Source organism: Panthera onca, chromosome A1 (genome assembly GCF_046562875.1).
Source record: "Panthera onca isolate mPanOnc1 chromosome A1, mPanOnc1 haplotype 2, whole genome shotgun sequence".
NCBI lineage: Eukaryota > Metazoa > Chordata > Mammalia > Carnivora > Felidae > Panthera > Panthera onca.
In genome coordinates this window covers 189,667,112-189,693,110 of record NC_138339.1, presented here as the reverse complement: position 1 = coordinate 189,693,110, position 25,999 = coordinate 189,667,112, and the positions used below count along the sequence as shown (strand labels likewise).

The 25,999-nt window shown below is 38.0% G+C and overlaps 2 protein-coding genes across 3 annotated transcripts in view; one reads left to right on the top strand and one right to left on the bottom strand.

Annotated features, from left to right (window-relative positions):
- CLN5 (CLN5 lysosomal BMP synthase) overlaps window positions 1–25,999 on the top strand; it is a 44,545-nt gene that overhangs the window by 10,693 nt on the left and 7,853 nt on the right. The window contains exon 4 of one of the 2 annotated variants that reach the window (XM_060636921.3): window positions 18,325–18,406. In XM_060636921.3, coding sequence (XP_060492904.3) covers window positions 18,325–18,406 — 82 coding nt within the window. Of the gene's footprint in view, window positions 1–22; window positions 364–18,324; window positions 18,407–25,999 lie in introns of those variants that run through there. The other variant, XM_060636922.3, reaches the window with a different exon arrangement.
- FBXL3 (F-box and leucine rich repeat protein 3) lies at window positions 3,949–21,054 on the bottom strand. The gene is made up of 5 exons (XM_060636925.3): window positions 20,671–21,054; window positions 16,829–17,177; window positions 15,084–15,206; window positions 12,037–12,208; window positions 3,949–5,501 (listed from the first exon to the last, which is right to left on the bottom strand). Exons 2-5 carry the CDS (start codon window positions 17,174–17,176, stop codon window positions 4,858–4,860), a joined length of 1,287 nt encoding a protein of 428 aa, XP_060492908.1. The 5' UTR covers window position 17,177; window positions 20,671–21,054; the 3' UTR covers window positions 3,949–4,857.

The following is a 25,999-nucleotide window of genomic DNA, read 5'->3' as shown; positions in this document are numbered from 1 at the left end:
ATTGTCTTTTTCAAAACTATAGGCACTGCAACAGTCTGAAAATAAAAACCCAGCCCTTTACCACAGATAGCTTGAGAAGCACTGGATTATCCTGCCTACTGCACAGAGGCAAAGCCAGGCTGAAATACATAAGGAGAACTTTACTTCACTGCCTCCCATTTAGCCTTTGTATTCCTGTCAATAGTGTAAACACTAATTATTTTGCCTCTTTAACTTGCTGGTTGTCTTCAGAATGTCACAAACTTGGATCTTTGCGTTATCACCACCTAGTGGCTAAAATCAGGCAATGCCAACTTCTCCTGGATTCTTAAAATTGATCTGGGAAAACAGAATTTTGGGTTTTCTAGAACTGCATTGGGGTAACATGCAAGAACTCTTGTGCCACATCTGTGTTAACTGTAAAGCACAGAATCTGGTTCTGTAGCAAAGACAAATGAGGACACCTGGATGTGGAGCCTGAATTTTAAAGCAAGATTCTAAACAGTTAACATTTAAAAAGTAGTAAAGATTTTTCAGTTCCTATGAATATTAACAAATGAAGAAATTTTGTGAAAGTAATAGACTCAGGTGACTATAAAATAGAACAAAATTCATATTGAGTACTTAAGAGTTTATCAAACTTGTCAACTGTACTTAAAAGGTGAAGTAGGGCTTTTGGAGTAGAGATGATTCAAGAACATGCTTTCAAAATGGTAATTGAGAAGCCAAAATATGGCCAGGCAGGAATTTGCCAATTCTACCGTATAACTTAAATGTGATTTATATTTTTCTGTTATAAATGTATAAAATTTACTCTCTAAGAAACCATTGTGTTGGAAGTTTGAATTAGGGCTTTATTTTTTTTTTCAAAATTTTTTAACATTTATTTATTTTTGAGATAGAGACAGAGCATGAACAGGGGAGGGTCAGAGAGAGAGGGAGACCCAGATCTGAAACAGGCTCCAGGCTCTGAGCTGTCAGCACAGAGCCCAACACGGGGCTCGAACCCATGGACCATGAGATCACGAACTGAGCTGAAGTCAGAGGCTTAACCAACTGAGCCACCCAGGCGCCCCTTGAATCAGGGCTTTAAATATGTCCTCACTTACTAATTCTGGCTAGTATTAAGTAGACCCATAAAGTGTCATCAAATATATTTTAATATCCACATACAGGAAAATGGTCCAAAGGTTAAAACTACTAAACATTAAGTATTTGTAACTTTCAATATTGGCTCCTTTGAAATCAGAAAAAAAAAAAGTCTTAGTAAACTTCAGTTTTATAATCTGAGACTTCAGTTCCTTTAAGATGACTATTTTTTTTAAATAACTTGTTGGTATGTTATACAAAGAACAATGTTCCAAAACTACCAAACATCTTTTCCCCTGTTCAGAGTCAAAGGCAAATGGGCTGGCCAAAGTTTGTTTCCAGCATCTGCCTATTTACCCTCCATTGTCCAAATAGTTTCCTGTGCTCTCAAACTTTCCTAGCTACATTTTCTTTCCCCTACTTAAAACAAGATAGGCTATTACCCTTATATTCTTTTACTTGACTGATTATTCTAAGGATAAGCTTTTAGTTCACTTTTGGAGTAAAGGGCTTTGTGTCCATTTTATATGCCCTAAGATATGTCCTTATGTTTAAAGTAAAGTTGGGTGTCAGGAAGCAGGTAAGGTTTTTCTGGCTGCTTGATAACTTTAAAACCACAGATAAACTGAAGCTGGAGTCTGCAAAGATTGTTCCCAGCTACGTATGGGGTAGGGGTGACTTACAGCTTCTTACAAGACCTAGGTCACAGGGCACCTGGGTGGCTCAGTTGGTTGGATGTCCGACTTCCGCTCAGGTCATGATCTCACCCTTCATGGGTTCGAGCCCCACTCCGGGCTCTGTGCTGACAGCTCAGAGCCTGGAACCTGCCTCAGATTCTGTGTCTCCCTCTCTTTCTGCCCCTCCCCGCTCGTACTCTGTGCCTCTCCCTCTCTCAAAAATAAATAAAAACGTTAACAAAAAAAAAAAAAAAAAAAAAAAAAGACCTAGTTCAGGCCTAAGCCTTGTTCACATCAACCCCTCCCATCTATCCTAAGCTTTTCCATAAATATAAAAAGTTATTTTTGAATGCAATAAATTGATTAATCTTTAGTCATGCCTTTTTTTCTTCCTGATAGTATTGTTAAAATAGCCCAGATTACCAAGAGAAATTGAAGTTAGCTTCTGGAAGCTGTTAATACAGGAAATGAAAATAATTTCAATAGTTTTAAGAACTAGTCTGATTGTAGGAATTTATATAAAACATTTCTCTACGAAAAGGATACCTGGGTTCAAAGGACTTTGACTAAGAATTCTATTTCAAAATAATCTGTTTTATAAATTCTTATTCTAAAAACAAAGAGCCTAGGGGCGCCTGGGTGGCGCAGTCGGTTAAGCGTCCGACTTCAGCCAGGTCACGATCTCGCGGTCCGTGAGTTCGAGCCCCGCGTCAGGCTCTGGGCTGATGGCTCGGAGCCTGGAGCCTGTTTCCGATTCTGTGCCTCCCTCTCTCTGCCCCTCTCCCGTTCATGCTCTGTCTCTCTCTGTCCCAAAAATAATAAAAATTAAAAAAAAAAAAGTTGAAAAAAAAAAAAAAAAAAACCAAAGAGCCTATTCTTTTTAGTTTAACCATTTTCTGTATAAAATGTGAAAAATAAATTTACATTTCATGGCCAATTTTTATTTCCTATCACTTTAGTCATCAGAACTTATTTCTAAGAATAGATTTCATTTACCTTATCTTACATCTTTATAACAGTCATCCTACCATAAACTTATTCAAAATTAAACATTGTATTCATCAAATATAAATTTGAAACTAAACCCATAAATCTGTAAGTTTAACTTGTTGGAAAACCAAATATGTATGTTAGTGTCATTTTTAAAAACTATTAATACAACAGCATTAGTAACTATCTTTATTCTCAAATTGATAAAAGCATTTAACATATATACTTTACAGTATAAACAAAGTAAGTGCTATGCATTTTGCTTATAAAGTGACTTAAAGTATTTCAAGCATTATATAATTCAATTTGTACAAAAAAGTAAATTTCCGAATAAAGCTTTGGTTAGTAGAACTGATTATGCACTGTCAAATCCATTTTCCAAAGTTGTTCAAGGGAAAAAAGGCTTCATCCACTATCACATGTATTTCTTGTACAAAGCTTTTTAACTATTTAGTAAGGGGAAAATATTACAATAATTGCTTTTAATTTCCCAGTTTGGATCAGCCTTTTTTCTTCTCATTTACATGTGGCCGGAACACCATGACTTTTGAAAAGTATAAATTAGGTACAAAATCACCTTTTACTTTTTTCTTAGGAAGGTGATCTATTTAAAAAATAGATTAGATCTGTAAGACTGTTAGCTTCCATTATTACCAAGATGCTTTCTAAAAGTTTCAAGCATTACTGTATTATTCCATTGGGGATAAATCACTTCTAATTTCCCTTAGGAAGGTAATATCTACTAGCACTAGTGCTCAGAATTAAAGCTTATATAATATCTAAAAACAAAAACAAACAAAAAAAAAACTAAATGTAGCCCCAAACTTAATATTCTTATAGCAATGTATGTTTTACCATTATTCATATGAAAGTAATAAAAATGCTACCTAACTTAAATAATATAAAATAGCATTGTAACCAAATTAACAATCACAAAACTGCAGACATTTTTCTATTAAAATTTTCCAGTCCACTGAGCAATATTTACTCAAAAATATGATTATGAACTTAAATATATCCTCTTTTAAGTTCACTTGTAAACAAGTGAACAAGTAGTGAACAAGTATACTGAACAAGTAGTGCTCCTTTTATGATTTTTGAAAATTCTACTTACGTAACTATTTAATTCCAAAATGGAAAATGAACCATCACTAAAATTCACTGGAGAATATTCTTTCATGGAAATAATTTATAAACATTTTAAAGTTCTACCTTTAATTATTTCAATTTGGCTTTTTTAAATAGATAAGCTTTTCATTTCAATTACTGTATAATACTTCAAACCTAGCTTAAACAAAGATAAACAAAACCAAGGAGAACTGGCAAAGCATTCCTTGCTTTACATAGGATGCCTCAAAGTGTCACATACATAGTAACATATCACAGAAGAGAATTTATATGATTTAGCAGATTATAGAGCAAACCTGAAAGTTTATACAAAACTAAACACTGCCTCACTTCTGTTCTGTTTATTTTCTTTTAATTTGATCTTGGCTCTGTTTATTATCTGTCTATAATAACCATTGTGTGACACATACCAGTTTTCTAAGAAATCCAATTACTTATACATACCTCTTCAAACAGCTCTGTAACATATTTGAGAACATTCAACCAATCTCTTTCATTCAATATGATACAGCCTCCATTTTTCTCACAAAATGCTCACTGTCCTGAGCTATATTAAACACCTTATAACAGGTGTATGTATAACTGAAGACCCTAAAATGTCAAGTTTACATTTAAAAAAAAATGCATAGAGAACATAACATTTGGAAAACTTCTTAGTACTCACTTCTCAGATATTATAATATACAGGTGTTGTTTTTTTCAGACTGTAAAATGTTTCATCTTTATAATTGACTTACTTTCAGATCTGAACCACAGTTTAATAAATTTTTCTGAGATTTGACTGCTGTTAGGCTAAAGAAACAGAAGAAGTTTTCTGACCAAAACTGGTCCATGGGTCTTCCAATAAACAATCCTTATATATTCAATGCAGGTATCAAATTTCCATGCCACAAAATAGCAGAATTACATCAGAACTACAGGAAATAAACTCTTATTATAATACAGTATTCTTAACATAAAGGTGCTATTCATCATGCCCTACATCATTCAGTCTTTACCAAGTGGGCATCATGTCTGGAAACCACACCCTACCAAGATGCTTGGACACCTCCCAATGGATTTGCTCCAGGCTATATTTTTGGTCAGGAATTAATACTTCTTCCATAATGGATAATTGAGACAGGCGGCCACCACACATCTTCACAAACTCAACAAAGGCACTACATGAGACTTCACATTCCCCTAGTCCAATAGCTGACAAATTTTTACAACGTTCTGCAATCCGAATTAACTCTTCATCAAGTGGCCGTAAGCCATTAGCACATACTACTAGTTCAACTAGTCTAGGGCATGTCATTCCCACACGGCCAAGCACATCTTTGCTTACTGATCTCCCAAAGTAAAGATGGGTGGCAGGTATTTCATACCGAAAGAATGGATCAAATTCCTCTTCGTATAAAAAAAAATACATCACTAAGTTCACTTTTGGTGAATGTCTGATGAAAGCATCCCAGCTGCTTTTCTGAATAGTATGGAAGTGTGTCTGTCCAGGATTCTCACTGACTACATCAATACGCAAATGTTCTAATCGAACGTGTTTTTCAGAAGATAAAGCCAGCAGCAATTCATCACTTAACAAGTGGTAATTCAGGGCCAGTTCACGTAAGCCGTGACATTGATCAGCCACACAAAGGATACCTAGGAAGAAATAGTGTCTAATTATTTACAAATTTTTGTACGAGTTCATCACCTGTTCAAAAAATTTAATCAAATGCATGTCTCAAAATTTTACCGTATTTCCCTATCATAAAGCTATACAATTTAAAATTTAGTTATACAGTTGAACTAGCAGAAACTCACATTTAAAAACCTACTACTAAATCTGTCTATAAGAAAATGAGACTAATTCTAAACCTGATACCATAAAAAGAAATAAAGCTCACTTATAAACTTACAACAATTATAAATTTGTTTTACAGTTTATTTACTGAGAGAGAGAGAGAGAGAGAGAGAGAGAGAGAGAGTAGGGGAGGGGCAGAGAGAGAGGGCGAAAGAGAATTCCAAGGAGGCTCCAGATGCCAGTGCTGAGCCCAATGCGGGGCTCGAATCATGAAATCGTATGACCATGACCTGAGCCGAAACCCAGAGTCAGACGCTTAACCAACTGAGCCACCCAGGTGTTCCAACAATTATAAATTATTAATAAATACAGATGACCCTTAAACAACACAGGGGTTAGGGGCACTGACTCCTGTATAGTTGAAAATCTATGTATAACTTTTGACTCCTCACTTAATTACTAATAGCCTAGTGTTAGCCAGATGCCTTACTGATAACATAAACAGTCAATATATATTTACTACATTCTTACAATAAGAATACTACATTCTTACAACAAAGTTAGAGAAAAGAAAATCATAAAAGGAAATATATTTACAGTATAATATTGTATTTACTGAAAAAAATCCACAGGTATATGGACCCACAGTTCAAACCCATGTTGTTCAAGGATTAGCTACATGTACCATACATGTACCATAACTAACGTTTACCCCAGTAATGCATGGACAGTGTTATATTTTTTTTAAAAACTGATTACAAACACCAAACCTATAGGTTAAGCAAGAAAAATTACATGATCATCACTACAGAGGCCAAAAGACATTTTTGGAAATTAAAAATTTAATTCTAATTAAAAAGAAAAAAAAGGTAAAGCCACATAAAAGAATCTATGTAACTAAATAAAACATTTGAAAGGTTGTTAAAAAAGATTTCTATCGGGGCGCCTGGGTGGCTCGGTCGGTTAAGCGTCCGATTTCAGCTCAGGTCATGATCTCGCGGTTCGTGAGTTCAAGCCCCGCGTCGGGCTCTGTGCTAACAGCTCAGAGCCTGGAGCCTGTTTCAGATTCTGTGCCTCCTGCTCTCTCTCTGACCCTCCCCTGTTCATGCTCTGTCTCTCTCTGTCTCAAAAATAAATAAACGTTAAAAAAAAAAAAAAAAAAAAAGATTTCTATCAAGTGAGCAAAATTTTTTTAACAGCTTAATAGTGTCTAATAAACTTAACAAATTTCTCAGAAAAAAATACCAAGATACCACTAGATAAATGAGTCAAAGGTAACCAATTCACATTAATGGAAATAGTAATTATAACTAACAAATTCTTAACATATCCAGAAAGCAGTTCCATAAATGGTCCCTATACTTAGCCATGCTATGCTTCAGAACTGCCCAAACCCCTATCAAGCAGATCTTACCAAAGGTCAGCATCTGATTTCTGAAATGGCCTAATACTAAAATTCTACCCCAGACAGCCTATAGTACTTGATAAATGACCCATTCAAACCATTTCTTTCTGGTGTTTAGAAACAAGGATAGGAACAAAACACACATCATATTATCTATTATTTATTGTACAGTATGATATGTCAGGTACTAAATATACTCAAAAATCTAGAAAAATAAATTATTTCTATTTTGAAGTTGATGCAACTAAAGACAAACACAAACTGAGTGACTCTTAAGTTCATGTGCTTAACTACTGCTTGAGAAGTGACAAGACAGAGGCACCAATAAGCCAAAGCTTAAAAGCAGTGGGAGGAGAATATAGGCAACAGAATCAGTAAAGAGGTAAACTGAATCACCAGTGTAAGAGTCACCAAAAGACATCTGTGCTTTACTATTCAGCCACTACAAAGTTTCTGTTCTCTACAAGGTTTCTGTGTACTTTGAAATAAACCTTCATAACCTGAGCACTTCTGTTCTTTGCAATCTTATAAAACTTGATATAAAAAGAAAATAAATACACAGGGAATGGAAACCAAAGATGCAAATAAAAGAAACTGAGATATCATTTAGTAACTATTAAAGCAGTTGTGGCAGGCATAATTCTAAAAGTCCAAGTCCCCAAGATTCTACAACCTAATCCCCAGCACCTGTAATGTGAGGAGATACCACTCCCATGATTATATTATATAGCACAGTTGGCTTTAAAACAAGATTGTCCAGGCAGTTCTAATCTAATCACATGAACCCTTTAAAAGCTGAGTTTTCTTTGGCCAGTTTCAGAAAAGAAGTCAGACTCACAGCTTCCCTGGCTAAGCAGAGAAGCTAGCTAAGCAATGGCTATATCTGTGACCTACAGAGCTGTGACACTACCAAATGAGTGCTGGTTTAACGTGCTAAATTTGTAGTTGTTGGTTATGCAGCAATAGGAAACTTAATTAAACAGTTACTATATAATTCAGCAATTCCACTCCTAGGTATATACCCAAAAGAAATTAAACCATTTATCTACACAAAATCTTACACAGGAATTTTCATAGCAGCATCATTCATAACAGTCAAAAGGTGGAAACAATGCAAATATCCACCAAATGATCAATAGATAAATGTGGTACAATCCATACAATGGAATATTATTTGGCAATAAAAAGAAATAAAACACTGATACATGCTAAAAAGTATATAGAAATTCATTGTCGGTACTATTGTAAATTCACACAACTCATTTAGAAGAAAATACAGCAAAAAGCTGTATATAAAAAAGATCTGGATCCTCTGATCTATTTCTTCCACTTTACCATCTGTCCTATGGAAGAAATTGATAGAAGCAAACTGCTTCGTGCCAAAATGGTTCATTTTTTAAATCACAGCAAAAATGTAGATACTTACATACCAACCTTAAAAGAATTATAAGACAAATGTTGGCTTACCAACAACATAGAACACTAAGTAACTAAATGTTCATTAGTTCAACTAATAATGAGTGTCAAGCACTGGTGCTAAGATGGTAAAGATGCAACATGAACAAGACATCCTTATCATAATAGCAGGCAGCAGAGAATTAAACAAGAATGCTCTGGGTGTCCTAGCAAGGGGATCAGGGAAGATTTCCCAGAACTAACACAGTGAGACATAAAGAATTAGAAGGATCAAGCTAGGGCAAAAGATAGGGGAGAAGGAAAGTGAACTTTATTTCCTGTGTGAACACCCACACATGGAAGAAACACAAGCATTCCAAGAACTGAAGCATTCCAAGCCTTCAGGTCAACATACAGTATGCAAGTAAGGTAACATCTTAAAGGATGAAGCCCCATAGAGAGGCAAGGGCTAGATCATATGGGACCTTGTCAGCCTCAGTAAGGAGTTTGGATCTTACCTAAAGCATAGTGAGAACATTTGAAGAAAACTGGAGAAAAATATCTGATTTATATTTTAGAAAGATTACTCTGTAGCATAGAAATCACATTACAGAAGAATAAGCTGCCAGTTAGGAAATCAGTGTAAGAGGGTACTGCACAAAGATTATAGAGACCTGTACTACAGGAGTAAGAGTGGAGATGAAGAAGGCAGAGTGTCTTAGTTCAAGTTGCTTAACAGAATACCACAAACAGGGTGGCTTAAGCAATAAACATTTACTCTTCACAGTTCTGGAGCCTGGAAGTCCAATCTGAATGGTCAGGTTCTGATGAGGACCACAACTCTTCCTGGCTTGCGGATAGCCACCTTCTTGCTGTATCTTCACATGGTGAAAGAGAGATCATCTCTCTCCTGCCTCTTCTTATAAGGGCACTAATGCCATTTATGAGACCTCCACCCTCATGACCTAACTATCTCCCAACCGAACTCCAAATACTACCACACTGCAGCTTAGAGCTTTAGCAATATGAATAGAAGGGGATCAGAATAAATCATCAGTCCACAGTGTAGACTCAAGGCCTATTTCAATGATGGAATCACCAGACCTTGGAGACTGAAAGGATGTAGAAAGGAAGGGTAGGAAGAATCAAGGATGTCTGTCAGGTCCCTGACAACCAGATGGATGGAGCCATTTACTGAGATAGCACAAAGGAAAAAGCAAGAGATTTAGACAGGGGGAGAAGAAAGTTCATTCATCTGAAGCACCAGTGAGACATTCTAGAGGAACTGGGCCACTGGCAGCTCAACACATAGCTCTGGAGTTCCAGAGACACTGTAAGTGGGAAGTATTAACATACAGAATGTAACTGACACAACAGATGATGACGACAGCCCAGAGTTTACATAGTAAAACAAAAAAGGACTCAGCACAGAACACAGTGAAACACCAAAATTTAAGGAATGAAAAGAGAAATCACCAAAAGAAATGGTAGGAACAATCACAGAAGAAGGAAAACGACATAATATGGTATCAGAGTCAACAGTCACTAGCGTTGAATGGTGCCTAAACATCAAGCAGTAGACGATTATAAGGACTATTTAAAATAGGAGAAAAGTTTGATAAAATATTCAGTGACTGAAGAAAAGAAAAAAAACCCTTGATTTCAACTTAGAAATAGTTTTGCATAGTCCCAATATGCAAAATATGGATAGAAAGTAAATATGCAAATATATTAAATTTTAAATTATAATCGTCTAAGGTTATACTCTTAAATTTAAAAGTATTTCAGGTGCTCTCTTTCATTTCCCTTCCCTTCCTGAACAACTTGCCCAAAAGCCATGAGGGAAGACCAAGCAAGTTTATACTACCCTATCAGAATTGATGTGTATGTTTAATAAAAGTAAATGAACATGAGATGTACCAGGATAAAAAGAATAATGAACTCATAGTCTCACTGAGAACCCAGAGACCCAAAAGCTCTCATATAGTGTGGGAAGTGCTGAAGTTACATTCAGAGTGCTATGGAAACAACACATGGTGGTTCCAAACCAGAGAGGAGAAAATAAGAACAAAACCAGATCATCTGAGTTGAATTCTGAAGGCTGGCCTGGACTTGGCTAGATGAAGAAGTGGGAAGAAAAAACATATTCCACAAGGTACAGTGTACTAACCACACACACACAGGTACAAAGAACCTTAGTTATTATAGGACTCAAGTAAAAGCTACACATGAATGAGTAGCAAACAAGATTAAAGAGACAGGTGGAGGTGAGGATACAAAGGACCCTGTACAGTATGAAGCTACAAGGTATGGACCTCACTCCCATAGCAACCCGTACAGTAGATAGAAAATGTGACCAAGGTCATGTAAGAAGTAACTGCCAAAAGTCCATTCTTCTTAAGTTCCAGACTGTTTAGATTATCACCTTCAGTAAAAATCTCGAAATGGCAGAAGCAGCTAGGGAAATACTGCAATAGACTAGCCATTCCTGTCACCAAGACCCTCCCTGTAGGAGACAGAGAACACTAAGAAATCTCCATCCAAGAAGAAATCACTTTCTTGGGGGAAGGCCGGGCTTTAGTCATGGCAAGAAGGTAGGAAGTATTTTGTAAAGATATCAAGGATTTAACACTGTCTTTTAAAAACAGGTTTCCCAAGTAATACAGCCAAAAGACTGGGAGGGATGTCAACAGTGGAAGGATGTGTCAGAAGTGAAGCATCAGAAAGTAATAATACCAAGTGTGAGTTTATACTTATTTTATTTTTTTATTATTTTTTTAATTTTTTTTTTTTTAACGTTTATTTATTTTTGAGACAGAGACAGAGCATGAACGGGGGAGGGGCAGAGAGAGAGGGAGACACATAATCGGAAGCAGGCTCCAGGCTCTGAGCCATCAGCCCAGAGCCTGACGCGGGGCTCGAACTCATGGACCGTGAGATCGTGACCTGAGCTGAAGTCGGACGCTTAACTGACTGAGCCACCCAGGCGCCCCAATATACTTATTTTATAATACAAACTATTTGGAATTTAAATAATCTGAAACTGAATAATGCAGTAATGCTTAGAAAATTCTATATAAGAAAAGTTGGAAAGAGATTTCACAATGCTATTCCCCATTTGATGGGTTCTTGGCTCCAAGATTCAAGTTAGGAAAAGGGTTATCTTGCAAAATGTTAAGGTGGCAACTTCAGCACAACTCTCCTCCCTCTACATAGTGAGAAGAAAAGCAATTATGAGATTGCTCTGATTCAAAACCTACCCTGCTGGCTCAACTACAATTAAAGAAAGTTCTATATTATCTAAAGGGCACCTCAGGCAAATCTAATACTGTCCTTTTTTTTTTTTTAATCCATATTCTAACACAGTTTGGACACAAGCTGACAAGTAAGAGTAAAAAATAAGTTGAAAATAAGTGTCTAGGCTAGGAATGCTACAGAAATTTATGTTACTGTATCATGACATTAAAAATGTTTATGCAAAAGGGATGAAATAATCATATTAACCCACCCTCAAGGTTAATGATCAGTTTTTAATTCGATAAATACATCAGTCCATTTTAGTAAAATGTTACCTGGCAAAAAAAACAACATACCTGCTGGAGAGACATGAGGACAGCTGCTCATTTTCAGCAGCTTGAGTGTATCGCTGTTGTTGGCCACTAGTACTTTGAGGGATGGATCATCTACTGGGGTATCATCTATCTTAAGCGATGACAAGGATTTGGAATTTACAAACACTACTGTCAGTGCAGAAATAAAGTGAGACTAAAAAGCAAAAAAATGGAAACAGTTTCAACTTTCAGACATGAGAATTGAGGGGGTGTTCACCTAAGACACATAGTTCACATATAGTTCATCTGAATCCTAATGACGTATCCCATAACTGTTTTAGGGGTAGCATCCTTTCACTCTGTTGTTGGGGGTATGGTAAAAAAGGGAGGTGACTATTTGCTATCTTTGAGAAAAGTCTTTTTACCTGTAGCAAAATGAGATTTCAAGCCTCTAAATCACAATAATCACTGGTAAGTAAAAAGTAAAAAGATGAATTACAGAATCGGGGATGAGAATACCTCCAGTGTTTTGTAACACTGAACTGCATTCTTTTTTGGTCTGATAGTTAACCATTAAAATAGTAATAAAATTACTAGCATAATCATTAGAAATTAGAATATCAACTCAGGCTCACTTGAAACAAAAAAGCTCACAGAAAATTTGATTCTAAAATAAGCAAAATCATACCTAATAAATTTCCAAGTTTAAAACTCCTTTAAATATGTTAAATTATCTACAATATTTTCAAGCCATTCATTTTAATGTATTTTTCCACAAATATACCAATTATTATTCCATTTATTATATACATGTAATTATCTTTTGGACACAGAATCTGACCTCAAGGAACCACTGTAGGGCAACAGGAATTAAAGCATGGTCAGAGTATGTAATGTGGAATCAGCTAAAACCAATGGACGAAGGATCCAGGAGTAGGAAAGAAAGGTCAACATATGCTCTGACACCTTCCTCTACATAACCAATCTCACCCTCCACTTACCTTTATAAATTCACTACAGCAATGAAAAGGAATGAGGGCAAGCTAACAGCCAAGAAAGTACAAAGAAACACCATTTGCATGATCACATTCACTAACTTAATTTTCCTCTACAATTAAATAACTGGTTAACTACTTAAATTTTGATTAGGTAACTTTTTGCCTATTTAAATGTTAACTCTTTCTAATATTTTCACCTCAAACTCAGTTATACCTTGTACAGTCCCATTTCATTAGTATACTCATGACTGCATCCTCATGACTGCATCCCTGCCTTCTTTTTTCCATTTCCCTCAGATTTATCTGAGGTCAAATATACTTCTTTCATGTTTTCTACAGTTCTTCCAGGACTTCCAAGGTACAGTAACACCCTACTTCAATCTTCTACAAGAGCCAAAATGGGGGGGGGGGGGGGCGAGGTGAAGAACAACATAAACATCTTAGGCCCATTTAATAAGGAAGGAAGCCATCCCAGATGCATCATAGTTCCCAAAGACAAAACTACTTCATGTAACTACAGTACTAGTACTAGATCTGTATAATGGTAAGTAATCTCGAGTAACAAGAAAAAAAGGAAATTAAATTTGTTCAGCATACCTTTTCATGTGGTATGTTTTACATATACCATATCTATTTGTTTTTTTAACTATGGTATGTACACAGAAAATCAATTCAAAATATATCATTTCCCATATGAAGCTTGAACAAGGTGCTACTATACCATGTAAGTCAGTGCTCTGACTTAATAAGAATCTCCTGGATGTCTCATAGGAAGGGGAAATTTGAAACAGGGAATGTAACCCAAAATTTCCAAGTTTCTTAGATGATTTTTATGCACACTAAGTTCAAGAACCTCAGTGCTCTGACTCATGTACTTAGAATCTTAAAATGCTGAACAGAATCTCTTACCTATTTCCCTTATTTTATAGGAGGAAAACATTTTAACTCAAATGTATGTATTTAAAGAACCTTTTTAAACACCAATTAAGACTTTGAAATCAACTGGTGATACATTTGTTACAAATATTCCATTCCATAACTACCTGAGTTATAATACACACTCAATTTAGTACTATTTCTTCCTGAATCATTCTAGTAAATTGAACTGTTAGATATGTAAAGGGGTATCTATATCTTAGTTTGCAGTGTACTCTGAAAAAAACCTTTCAAATTACTGTTGCATGCTAACCTACCCAATATTAGTTAACATACTCAGGAGGCCTTTATCAGCTGCCTTCTAAAAATGCACTTATTTTTTTTCTATTTTAAGAGTCTAGTTATTAGAGACACTATCTTACTATACGCAGGATCATGTTAGAACATATATATGAACATAAATAGTTCACTGTTCACCAAAAAAAAAAAGCTTTCTTTAAATAAAATCTGTAAAGGGGTGCCTGGGTGGCTGAGTCGGTTAAGTGGCCGACTTCGGCTCAGGTCATGATTTCGTGGTCCATGAATTTGAGCCCCGAGTTGGGCTCTGTGCTGACAGCTCAGAGCCTGGAGCCTGTTTCAGATTCTGTGTCTCCCTCTCTCTGACCCTCCCCCATTCATGCTCTGTCTCAAAAATATATTTAAAAAAAAAAAAAAAAGTTAAAATAAATAAATAAATAAATAAATAAAATCTGTAAAGTAATCCAAGTACACTAAATTTGCTCAGGAATAAATCTATACACAATTACCAGAAGATTTTATAAATAAGCTATACCTGTTCTCACTACTGGCACTGTCTACTTTTCTTTGATTGTAATTTCACAAATCTGCTCTGAAAGTCCAAAAAGGAGCTGCTATATGTCTTTTTCCTAATTTGCTTCTCAGTTTTAGTCACTTTTAGTACATCTCTTTGCTGAATCCTCTGCAAATTCACTCACTCTTTAACTTTTCCCATCAAGAAGCACAAGGTGATCAGAAAAAGGAAAAGCATTATTAAAACTCCTATTGCCTGACATTCTAAATAAATAGTAACTAGTTTTCCATTATGTATACTATTTTTCTTACACTCCCATGGTCACTACAAGAAATGACCACTACAAGGGCAGGGCTTCTATCGGATTTCTCAGTAACTGCCAACAACATAAAACCAGCAAATACCTTTGGTAAATCCATAAAGCTTGGCCGAGCCGTTGAAATAAGTCCAAGTGTTTTTAATGAGCAATTTACCAGTTGCGATAATATATCACAAGCTGCTTCAGCTGATTCTTTGCTGCTGTCCACCTTAGAAAAGAACACACCATTTACCTATGCATATATTTACATTTCTCTGTGTAACCTTAATTTTACAGAAGAAACAGTTATTAGTTTATTACATTACAAATAATCTCCATCTAAGAAGGAGTGATATGAGAGCAGACAAGACTAGTTTTGGCAAAGAACTTGAATTAAGAACCACTGCTTTATCTAGGTTTAATGTGACCTGTTAAATAAATGCTAGCTATGGGTAATCAGGTATTCATGTGTTACTTTTCAAAAATTATCAGGTAGGTTAAAGATTTAGTAAACATGCCTACATTCCATTATTCATCCCCAAAACAAAATACTATAAGCCTCTGTACTCCTGTAAACCACTGTGATTCCTTAAACTACTCTAGACATCTCAAAAAGCCACCCCACTTCAATTATCTCATCACTGCATGAATTCCAGTATGTCCCTTCTGGCAATGAAAAGAAACAAACGGTTCTCTTTGGCATTCTTCCACGTCCTTTTTTCTATTTCTCTCTAAAATATATTCATCTAAACCTTTTACATAAAATTTCTTAGGGATGCCTGGGTGGCTCAGTCGATTAAGCATCTGACTTCGGCTCAGGTCATGGGGTTTGTGAGTTCGAGCCCATGCTGGGCTCTGTGCTGACAGCTTGGAGCCTGCAGCCTGCTTCAGATTCTGTGTCTCCCTCTCTCTCTGCCCCTCCCCCGCTCATGCTCACTCACTCTCTCTCAATAACAAACATTAAAAAAAATTTTTTATCTCCTTTTTCTTTGAAAACCCCGTATCATAAAGCCATCAATAAGCAGAATTCAGTCTCTATTAAACAGTAATAGCAATTAAGTTTTAGTCGATCATAATCTCCATTTTTTTTTTTTAAGAGAGTGAGCACGAGCAGGGGGAGATGGGCAGAGAGAGAGAGAATCTTAAGCAGGCTCCACACTGAGCATGGAGCCCAATGCGGACTTGATCCCACAACCCTGGGATTATGACCTGAACAAAATCAAGAGTCAGATGCTCAAATGACCAAGCCACCCAGGCACCCCTTCACGTTTTTTATTTATTTTACTGTATATTTTTTCCTCAAACTTATTCAAAATAATTCAATGTGACTGACAGCTTTAGTAAATGATTTATGCTTATTTAGTAGCTGCTTCTGTTCTTTTAATAAATTATGAATAATTATGATAAAAATAAAAAAATAACTATGTTAAAAATTATGATAAAAGTAACAGCTGGAGTTAGTTCTGCAGCTTCTAAATGATTTAAAAAGTATTTTTTTAATGTTTATTTATTTTTGAGAGACAGAGACAGACTGGGAGCAGGAGAGGGGCAGAGAGAGAAGGAGACACAGAATCCGAAGCAGGCTCCAGGCTCTGAGCTGTCAGCACAGAGCCCAACGCGAGGCTCAAACTCAAAAACAGCAAGATCATGACCTGAGCTGAAGTCGGATGCTTAACCGAATGAGCCACCCAGGTGCCCCTCTGCAGCTTCTAATGTATATAATAATTCTAAATCATTAAGAACTTTCTCTAAAAAGGCAGTATTTTAAAAACATGAGAACATATTTTGGCTTAGGATAAAAAAAGCCACTGAATATACTTTATTTTTTAAAAGAAGGATTTAAAGTATTACCTTGAAGCTGACATATTGCAGATGGTTTGAATGTCTTTTAATAATCTGTTTGATCAGCTCTGGGTGTGTAGCTTTCAAGTAAGATGTAGCTGGCTGATTCAGTTCAAATTCAAAACATCTCCACAAATCAGGCATGTGAAATACCTGGTTCCAGTTGCGGCAAACTTGTGAAGCATGAGCCCGGTCAAGAAGAGGCAAATACTTAAATACTTGGAGAATAATGTCCTGAAGGAGATTACCCCAATCACAAGTCTGAGATTGCTCATTTGTAGTCCTCAGTTTCTTAGATTTCTCTGCAGTACCTTCTTCTGATAAATTATGGTCACTATCTCTTCCTCCTCGTTTCATCCTATTCAGAAAAATGCATCATTTTTTTCATACTTAACTTTTGAATAGCAATAAATCCAACATTCGTTTTGCCACTGAGATACATATATGTATGTTTATAAATGTAAACACAAACATGAGGAACTGGACCAGTAATTCAAGAATATCAAAACAAAATATAATGAAAAGTGCCAGTGGAGACCAACTGTTGTTTTACAAATTCTATACAGGTATTTTTAAGCATTTGTGTATATACTGTACTACTGGCAGGGGGAGGGAGAGATATCATGATTTTGAAACTAAACCAAAAATTATAGTCAACTAAAAGCAATATTAAAAAAAAAAAAAACCCTACAGTGACACCTGCTAAAGCTTTCTTAAAAGTCATCTAAGGATACCTGCTATATTTGAGTTCTTGAATTCAAGGAACCACAGTCCCAGGAATCTCTAGAGAAGATACAAATTAAGTAGCCAATAGATCTCTCCACGTTGAACAGTCTGTAATATGTTACTGCCAGACACAATCTCTACTTAAGATAAGCAAACCCATCCCTACTATGCATGGTTTGGTCTGAAATGTGGTTTCTTCTTCCAACACATCTCTTAGTATGGCAATGTTTACCCTAAGTTGTATTTCCGAATGATAGGTATATGTTTATTCTGTGTATTTGTATGATCTTCATTGCATTTGTTTCTCTGAAACAGTCTTATTGCAAAATAGTAGTATGGTTAAAAGAATGGGCTCTGGAATCAAGCTCCCTGGGTTTGAATTGTGGCTCTACCTCTCCCTGGTTATGTGGCCTTGAACAAATTATTTGGCCTTCCTGTGCTTCACTTTGTAAAGTGGGGATAATAACACACAGGATTCTTGTGAGGAATTAAACAGTAGTAGGGCTTAAAAAGAGACAGAGGATGTTGAACTCAAATACAGGAAAGTAGTCCAGTATTAAAGACTTTAAAGTGTATGACAAAGAAATGAAACGTGTGAGAAAATACAAGAACACATGGTTATATGTGAGAAACACACACTGGTACTGGATTCACCACACTAAGGTAGTAACTAACCATAATTAAGTGGGATTATACTGTACCATATTATATAAATACAGTAGTAGGATAATAGTGGTGGCATTACAGGTGAATTTTTTTTTTTTTTTTTTTTTTGCCAGAGAGAGCACAAGCAGGGGAAGGGCAGAGAGAGATGGAGAGAAAATCCCAAGCAGGTTCCACGCTGTCAGCACGGAGCCCAATGTAGGGCTCCAACTCACCAAACCGTTGAGATCGTGACCTGAGCTGAAATCAAGAGTTGGACACTTAACCACCAAGCCACCCAGGTGCCCCTATCTATCTCATACACATTCCTTTTAACGTCAATGAATTACACTGTAATCAGACAAACAGGTCTTGTTTTGATTTGTTATCTGGAAAAGTAAGTATTGCAAACTAAGGGGGGTAATTGCAGACTACTCACTAGTACCCCTTTGGTTTAGAGCCTGTGACACTTACACCTACAGAGTAGTTCTGGCAGAGTGGTAGTTTGGATTTGGAGTCACAGCTTTTGAAAAGGATGGCTTGTGGCTCCAACTCCCTTCTTCTGGCATATCTGTGTATAAGAATTTGATTCCTGTGTGGGATGAAGGATGTGTATGTGTATGACTCTTAACCAAATAGATCTCTGTGGGATCTCTTTACCCAATAGCTAGTAAAACTTGTGAAAGGGGACTGGGGGCTGGAAGGAAACAAAACGGCAAAGCCTCCTGCCCTTCTTGCCGTTACAATCTGCCCAGGAGATCTCAGCATGTATGAATTCCTCATTGATCCTACTTCCAAATCTGTGAGTTGGATGATGTAAATGAAGTGAAGTAAATGATGTATATTCTACTGAGCAAGGAGAGAAGAAAGGAGAAAACAGAATGACAAAGGTGATGGCAAGAGGGTGGTTTTATGGAACATTAAAACTTACTTGTGAATCTGAGAATACGTTTTGTAATGTGTTTAGTGAAAAGGTAGTATAATCCACAATATAACCTTTAATATAAAAAAAATCTCTTCTAGTAATAATGTCCCACTAGAGGTTGAGGTAACAGTGTCATTATGACCCATTTTTCTGCTTTACCTTATCCTGAAGGCTTAATTTTAGCATAGAAAATATGGGTCAAAGAACAAAGAACAAAATCATAATGTGGCTTATAATTTCTCTGACTACCTGAAACATAATTTTGAAATAGAGATTCAAAAAAGAATGAAACTGTCTTTATAATTTCTTTTCCTTAGTAGAGCACCCAAACCAGACCTCTTCAAGGCTCCAGCAGTTCAATTTCAAATTGCAACTTTTCTAGGCCCCAAATAATTGATGCAACTTAGGTCACTACAGCATTTGGTGAGGGACTGATATTATGAAGCACCAAAAGGAAAAACAAACAAACCATTAATGAGGAAAAACTAGAGTAGTTGAGCAGCACAGGGAGTTACTGAACTAATCTTAATATTTCCATACCCTCGGAAAGTAGTAGTAAATTTGTTCATCAGAGAAAGAGTGGAGAATACTTCAGCTGTGTGTCCATCACTGTATTAAACACTTTTAGTAAACTGTACATTTAGTAAAATGTAGCACTTTTAAAAGCCCATTTGTACACAGCTCTAAAAAGCTTGTTTTGGCATCACATTTCCTTTCCATTTGCCTAATATCAAAATTAACGTGCATTCTTTGGCTGGAATACAAGAAAAAAAAAAAAAAAAACCAGTGGGACGAGATTAACTCTCAGAACTAGATGGTACGAAGAGTGTGGTGGCGAAAATGTGTCTAGGTGTCATTTGTAGATAACTCGGAGTTGATGGCATTTTTATAAATATCTCAAAAGAAGAGGGCAAAAAGACTCTATTTAAAAGATCTGGCTCACTGAATGAACTGGACATCATCAGCAACAAAATAATAGTAATCTAACCTCTTAGCTTGGAGACGCAGGTCAATCACTGAATAGGCTGCTTCCTGATCCCCGTGGCCAGCCTCACCTGAACCCGCTGCCCACGCCTAAGGCAGACGCCAAGCGGCTCCTCCTCACAAGCGGCCAAGTTTTCCACTGGGCTCCGGGACCGGGACGTCCCCTCCTCCCGCGCCACCTCCACGGATTGGCTCTCCCTGACGTTTCTCACGCGCTCTACCCTGAGCAGTGTTTTGACATCTTTAACGCCCCTCGTTTTTTCAAGCTACACGCACGGGCACAGCCCACGCCGGGAAGAGCCTGGCAGAGCGCGAGCTCTAAGGTGCCTGTCGCCAACCCTGCCAAGGGTAATAAAACCGGGCGACAGCAGCCGCGAGCCCGCATTCACACCACGCCTTGTTGACATGTTTTGAAGCAGGCATCGCGGGGAAACGCCCCCAAGCAGGCTCTAAGGTCTGGGCGCCGCGCCCGGGACCCCGCGCCCCCGATCCGCCCTGCCGCCCACGAAGGTCGGCGGACCCACCCCAGCCCCGCAGTCACAGCGGGGCTCCGGCCCTGCCCCTCCGCCGTTACCTGCTGCCGGGGGCGGCTTCCCCCAAGCACCACCCCGGGCTCCGAGGACTGCGGCGGCTGGTCCCGCGGCTCTCACATGAGGCCCCCAGGGAGCCCCGCTTCGCGCTCCCGCCGCCGCGACCCCCCACGCTCAGCCCGCATCCGAGGCGCTGGTCCCGCGGCGGACGCCAACGCGGCTCCACCTTTGCGGTTCTGGCTGCCCCAGGAGAAGCCTCCTTTCTCAGTCCCACGCAACCCGCGTTCTCCTTCCGGGACCCCTCGTAGCTGCGAAAGCCTCCTTCGGCGAGCCGCGGCCACCGCGAAGGGCCCCGCCGCCTCGGCCCACACAGCGACTCCAAAATGGCGCCTGGAGCTCGCGGCCGCGCGCTTTCCCCGGCGCGTCTCCGCCCGTGGGGGCGAGCGCGTGTCCGCCGGGGCGGGCCCGCGGAGGGAGGGGGAAGGCGGGGGTGGGTCGCGCCCGCCGAGAGCGCGCGCCGCCGGTGCAGATGGGGGCCTCCGCCTCTAGGTTCCAGGAGAGTGGGCAGCTTTCCTCCCTGCGACGCTACTGCTACCCTTAGGGGATTTTTTCCTTTTGAAGCCAGTGTGGGAGGGCTGGAGCTAGCTAGATGGCCAAGAGACTATCTGCTGTTGAAACTGGAAAGTTTAGGGAGGTGGAGCAGGAAAGGAAAAAGGAGGGAATGTCTCTGAGCCTGCTGCATCCAGCAGCCGGTTCTTCGAGGCAGAAAGACAAACTGTAGCTGCTGACCGCTGACATACCTCTGCACCGCGAGGCTCGACCTGGAATGGCCACGACAGCACCACGGAACTCAAAGGGTTAAAATACAGGCTCTAAAAATTTATACACAGCATATGTACATAAGGTGTTCTTAAAAACTGCGAGGAATTATCGCAGAATGGTGGCAGTGTTAACACTGGGATTGCAAATGATTTTTATATTTAAAATATTTGTATTTTCTAATTTTTTAAAACAATTTTTATCATCGTTATTACTTTTTAAAAACCACTTATAAAGGAGATAGACTCCTGGGACGCCTGGGTGGCTCAGTTGGTTAAGTGTCCATCTTGACTTTGCACAGGTCATGATCTCGTTCATGAGTTTCAGCCCTATATGGGGCTCTTCCCTGACAGCATGGAGCCTGCTAGGGATTCTCTCTCTTCCTCTCTCTTTCTTCCCCTTCCCTGCTCATGCTTGTTTGCTCGCTCGCTCGCTCTCTCTCTCAAAATAAATAAACTTAAAAAGAAAAAAAGTAGATAGACTCCTGAAGTTTGTAAAGCTTTCTGAAACATAATAAGGAAAGCATAAAGGACTAAATGGCTATTTAAAAAATAACCCACAAGTGAAGCCTTTTATCAATCCAGGCATTTTTGTGTGTAAGTGCTACCAACTTAGCTTGTTTTAACAGTTTGGATTTGGGATGCTGGGTTTTCTTAAAGTGAGAAATGTCCTTACATACAAAATCATAACTTGAATCATGTGTCATTCCTCCTTCCTCCCTCAAAAATAAAAAGAAAGTAATTTTTCACCCAGAGAGGTCTTGTCAATGATCTGACCCATATGTAAGAGACTGGAAAGCAGTGATGCCCAGAGACCATTCTACTCTTCCATTGCAAAAATCGAGCTAGGAAGCCATGTGTAAAATTACATTAAGATTCAGTGTGGGAAAATACGGGTGTTTTTTGTTAAGGGCCTGGTATCTGATCAACAGATCAAGCTGAACAAAGTCTCTAGCTGGGGCGCCTGGGTGGCTCAGTCAGTTGGGCTTCCGACTTCGGCTCAGGTCACGATCTCACCGTCCGTGAGGTCGAGCCCCGCATCGGGCTCTGGGCTGATGGCTCAGAGCCTGGAGCCTGCTTCCGATTCTGTGTCTCCCTCTCTCTCTGCTCCTCCCCCGTTCATGCTGTGTCTCTCTCTGTCTCAAAAATAAATAAAACGTTAAAAAAAAATTTTTTTTTAAAGAAGTCTCTAGCAACATAATAACGTGGATGTACCCGAACTGCAACATTTTTTAGGTCCCCCTCAGTGACTAAATGATGAAGAGTAGTAATAGGAAGTTATTAAAACTCTCACACTCCCAGTTGTAGTCCCTTTTAAAATCCTCTTCCTAGTCTATTCTCTCCCTAAAGAAGGGGAGGATCTTGACACATTTTATGTATTGAATGTTCCCTCTCCTTCCCTATTACTGTGTTTTAATGATTTTATTTGACCTTTTTGCAACTTGTGTTTTTTTTTAAATTTTTTTTAACGTTTATTTATTTTTGAGACAGAGAGAGACAGAGCATTAAAGGGGGAGGGTCAGAGAGAGAGAGGGGGAGACACAGAATCTGAAACAGGCTCCAGGCTCTGAGCTGTCAGCACAGAGCCCGATGCAGGGCTTGAACTCACGAACCTCGAGCTCATGACCTGAGCCGAAGTCAGACGCTTAACCGACTGAGCCACCCAGGCACCCCACAAATTGTGTTTTAAAACTTGTGTTTATTTTTAAATCAGTCAATACTTATTTACATTTATTAGTTGTATTAGTCAAGATCAATGCCATTTTAGGGGAAGGAAGAAGAAGGCGTATGTGGGATAGTTTGGTCCAGCACAGAAGAATGTTTTATTGCTAATCCTGTTTAGCATTGCCAATATATGTGATAATAAAAGGCATACCAATATTTAGTCAGCATTATTATTGCTTTTAAATTCTCTACAGACAATGTACCCCCTCTACCCAGGGACGGGCTATTCCCACTACCTTCATGAGGAAATAGACATAATAAAATACTTTTGGAAGCAATATAAATTGGAAATATACAATTTTTGCATGAATAAATGAGATCATCATGGAAAAAATTGACATTTAAAATTTTTATTAGGTGCCTACAGTATTATTTTCATGTGTGAATGAGGATAATAGAGACCATTTTTATCAGCATTTGACCTTGTATTTTTTCTATTGCTAAAGATGCTATAATTCTGACATATCACAGTCATGTTACGTATGACAATTTACAGACTTTTGTTCACCTTGGCACTCCACTGATTAAGATAGGTTAGGTTATGTTGAGTAGCTCCTAAAACACTATTTGATTCCTTGTTTTAATGACTTTCACAGTTTTTAGGAATATTGCTTCAGTATTTTGTATAGTTTTCCTCAATCGGGGATTGTCTCTTGTTTTTCTCATGATTAGACCGGGAGGAAGATCACAGATGTATGAAGTACCATTTTCATCACATCATGTCAAGGCTACATGTTGTCTAAAGGACTTAATCCCTCTTAATGTTCATATTAATTAGGGTGAGGTCAAGTTGCTCCACTGTAAAGTTACTTTTTTCCCTCCATTTCCCTACTTCACCATTTGGAAGGAAATCACTAAGCACATCTCACACAAAAGGGTTGGGGAGTTATGCTCCATTTCCTTGAGTGGGGAGATGTCTGCATAAATTATTGGGACTTACCCTGCATGACAGGATTGCCTCCACATCTCTTCATTTCATATTGTTAATGTTTTTATTGCTCTGTACTGAACTCTTTGTAATTACCTCAGATATGTCTGCCAAGTCACTTTTTCTTCAGATCGGTATAGTTTCTATTAAGCCAATCTGTGCCTATATTTTTTATTTCTAAAAGTGACACTTGGATCTTTTTCACATCTGCTTGATTTTTTTCTGATTTTTTTTCCTCTTGTTTTTAATTCTTTTTTTTCTTTAATCATTTTAATCACATGAAATAATTGGGGGTCTAATCCTGATTTTTGTAAATGTTTGTTCATGGTGGGTTGTTATTCATGTATTTTATGGATTATGAGTTCATCTTCTGTGAAGCTTCAGGTGTAGGAATCCTGTGCAACCTGGTTAAGGGTGTGTCACTCTAGGCAGGTTTTTTGTGTTTGCTTCTGCTACATGCTGCAGGGTATTACTAGCCTGGAACAACTTTTTATAATAATTTCTTGACTCCTGGGTTCTTGGGTCATGACAGTATAAATTCAGGTGCCAACCTGTGTGAGGGCAGAGCCATGGTTATGAATTCTCAGAAAGACTTTTTTCCTAACCTAGAGCTCAAGCTAAAACAGGTTACTCAATTATTCATCTCCCTGTGAGCTCAGCCAGCTATTCTTTGAAGAGGATAAAGATCTTTAAAATTCCGTCTTTATGCACACATCTCAGTTACAACTTCTCTTGCAAACTCATCTCCGGTCCTCATATAAGTCACTGTCTCTTCAGATAGTTCTTTCCTATCAACCCCTCCATTTTGCTGTTACGGACTTCACGCTCACTCCTCTCAATTCATCCTCTATGTCTTTTAACTGCTCTTTCATATTTTTCTTTCTTTGTTTCTCTTTGTTACATTATGTATTATCTTCTAACTCACTGATTTTCTCCTTGCCACCAATCTAGAGTTCATACCAGCTATGAACTAAAATTGAAAATTCTTCTTTATTAAAAAAATTTTTTTAACATTTATTTATTTTTTTGAGACAGAGAGAGACAGAGCATGAACAGGGGAGGGTCAGAGAGAGGGAGACACAGAATCCAAAACAGGCTCCAGGCTCTGAGCTATCGGCACAGAGCCCAGCGCAGGGCTAGAACTCACGGACTGTGAGATCATGACCTGAGCCAAAGTTGGACGCTCAACCAACTGAGCCACCCAGGCACCCCGAAATTGAAAATTCTATTCCCCAAATTTCTCATTTGTTTTTCATACTCATCTAGTCTTAAAATAATCATTCTTTATGAATTTCACAAACATGTATATGATTAATATAAATATATAATAACCATGTGGGAAGTATATATAGAATTGAAAATAAATGAATACATAGAAATCTGCAGTAATAATCCTAGTAGCTGATGAAATAGAAGTCAATCCAAATGATATAAGGGAAAAGATGCATTAATAAAAGTAACAGTACTAATAAAGGAAACAATAGAGCAAGAAGATGGCATCGTCATGAACGTATATGCACCTCACAGTGTACAAAATGCATGAAGCAACAACAGATAGGACTGCAGGAAGAGATTAATCTACAACTCTAGTTGAAGATTTTAACACACCCACCTCAGAAACTGATACATCAAGCAGGCAAAATATAAGCAGAATCATTGTAGAGCTGAAAAATACAGACAGTAACTTTAAGCTCTTGGGTATATGGAATTTTATACTGCAGAGTCATTGTAGAGAAACAAAACATTTACGAAACAGACCATGTATTAAGCCACAAAAGAGGGTAAAATCCAGAGTTTCAGTATAATACAAGCTACGGTTGTTAGCCATAATGCAATGAAGTTAGAAATGAATAATGAAAGAAGAGCTAAAAATGCCATCTGTTTAAAAACTAAATAAAATAA

Excerpts from the sequence above, each read along its gene's own strand:
- FBXL3 (XM_060636925.3), bottom strand. The coding sequence starts at position 17,176 with ATGAAACGAGGAGGAAGAGATAGTGACCATAATTTATCAGAAGAAGGT. Across the intron at positions 12,209-15,083 it reads GCTTTATGGATTTACCAAAG|TCTCACTTTATTTCTGCACT; the intron begins GTATTTGCTGGT and ends TTTGCTTTTTAG. Across the intron at positions 5,502-12,036 it reads TCCTCATGTCTCTCCAGCAG|GTATCCTTTGTGTGGCTGAT; the intron begins GTATGTTGTTTT and ends ATTTCTTCCTAG.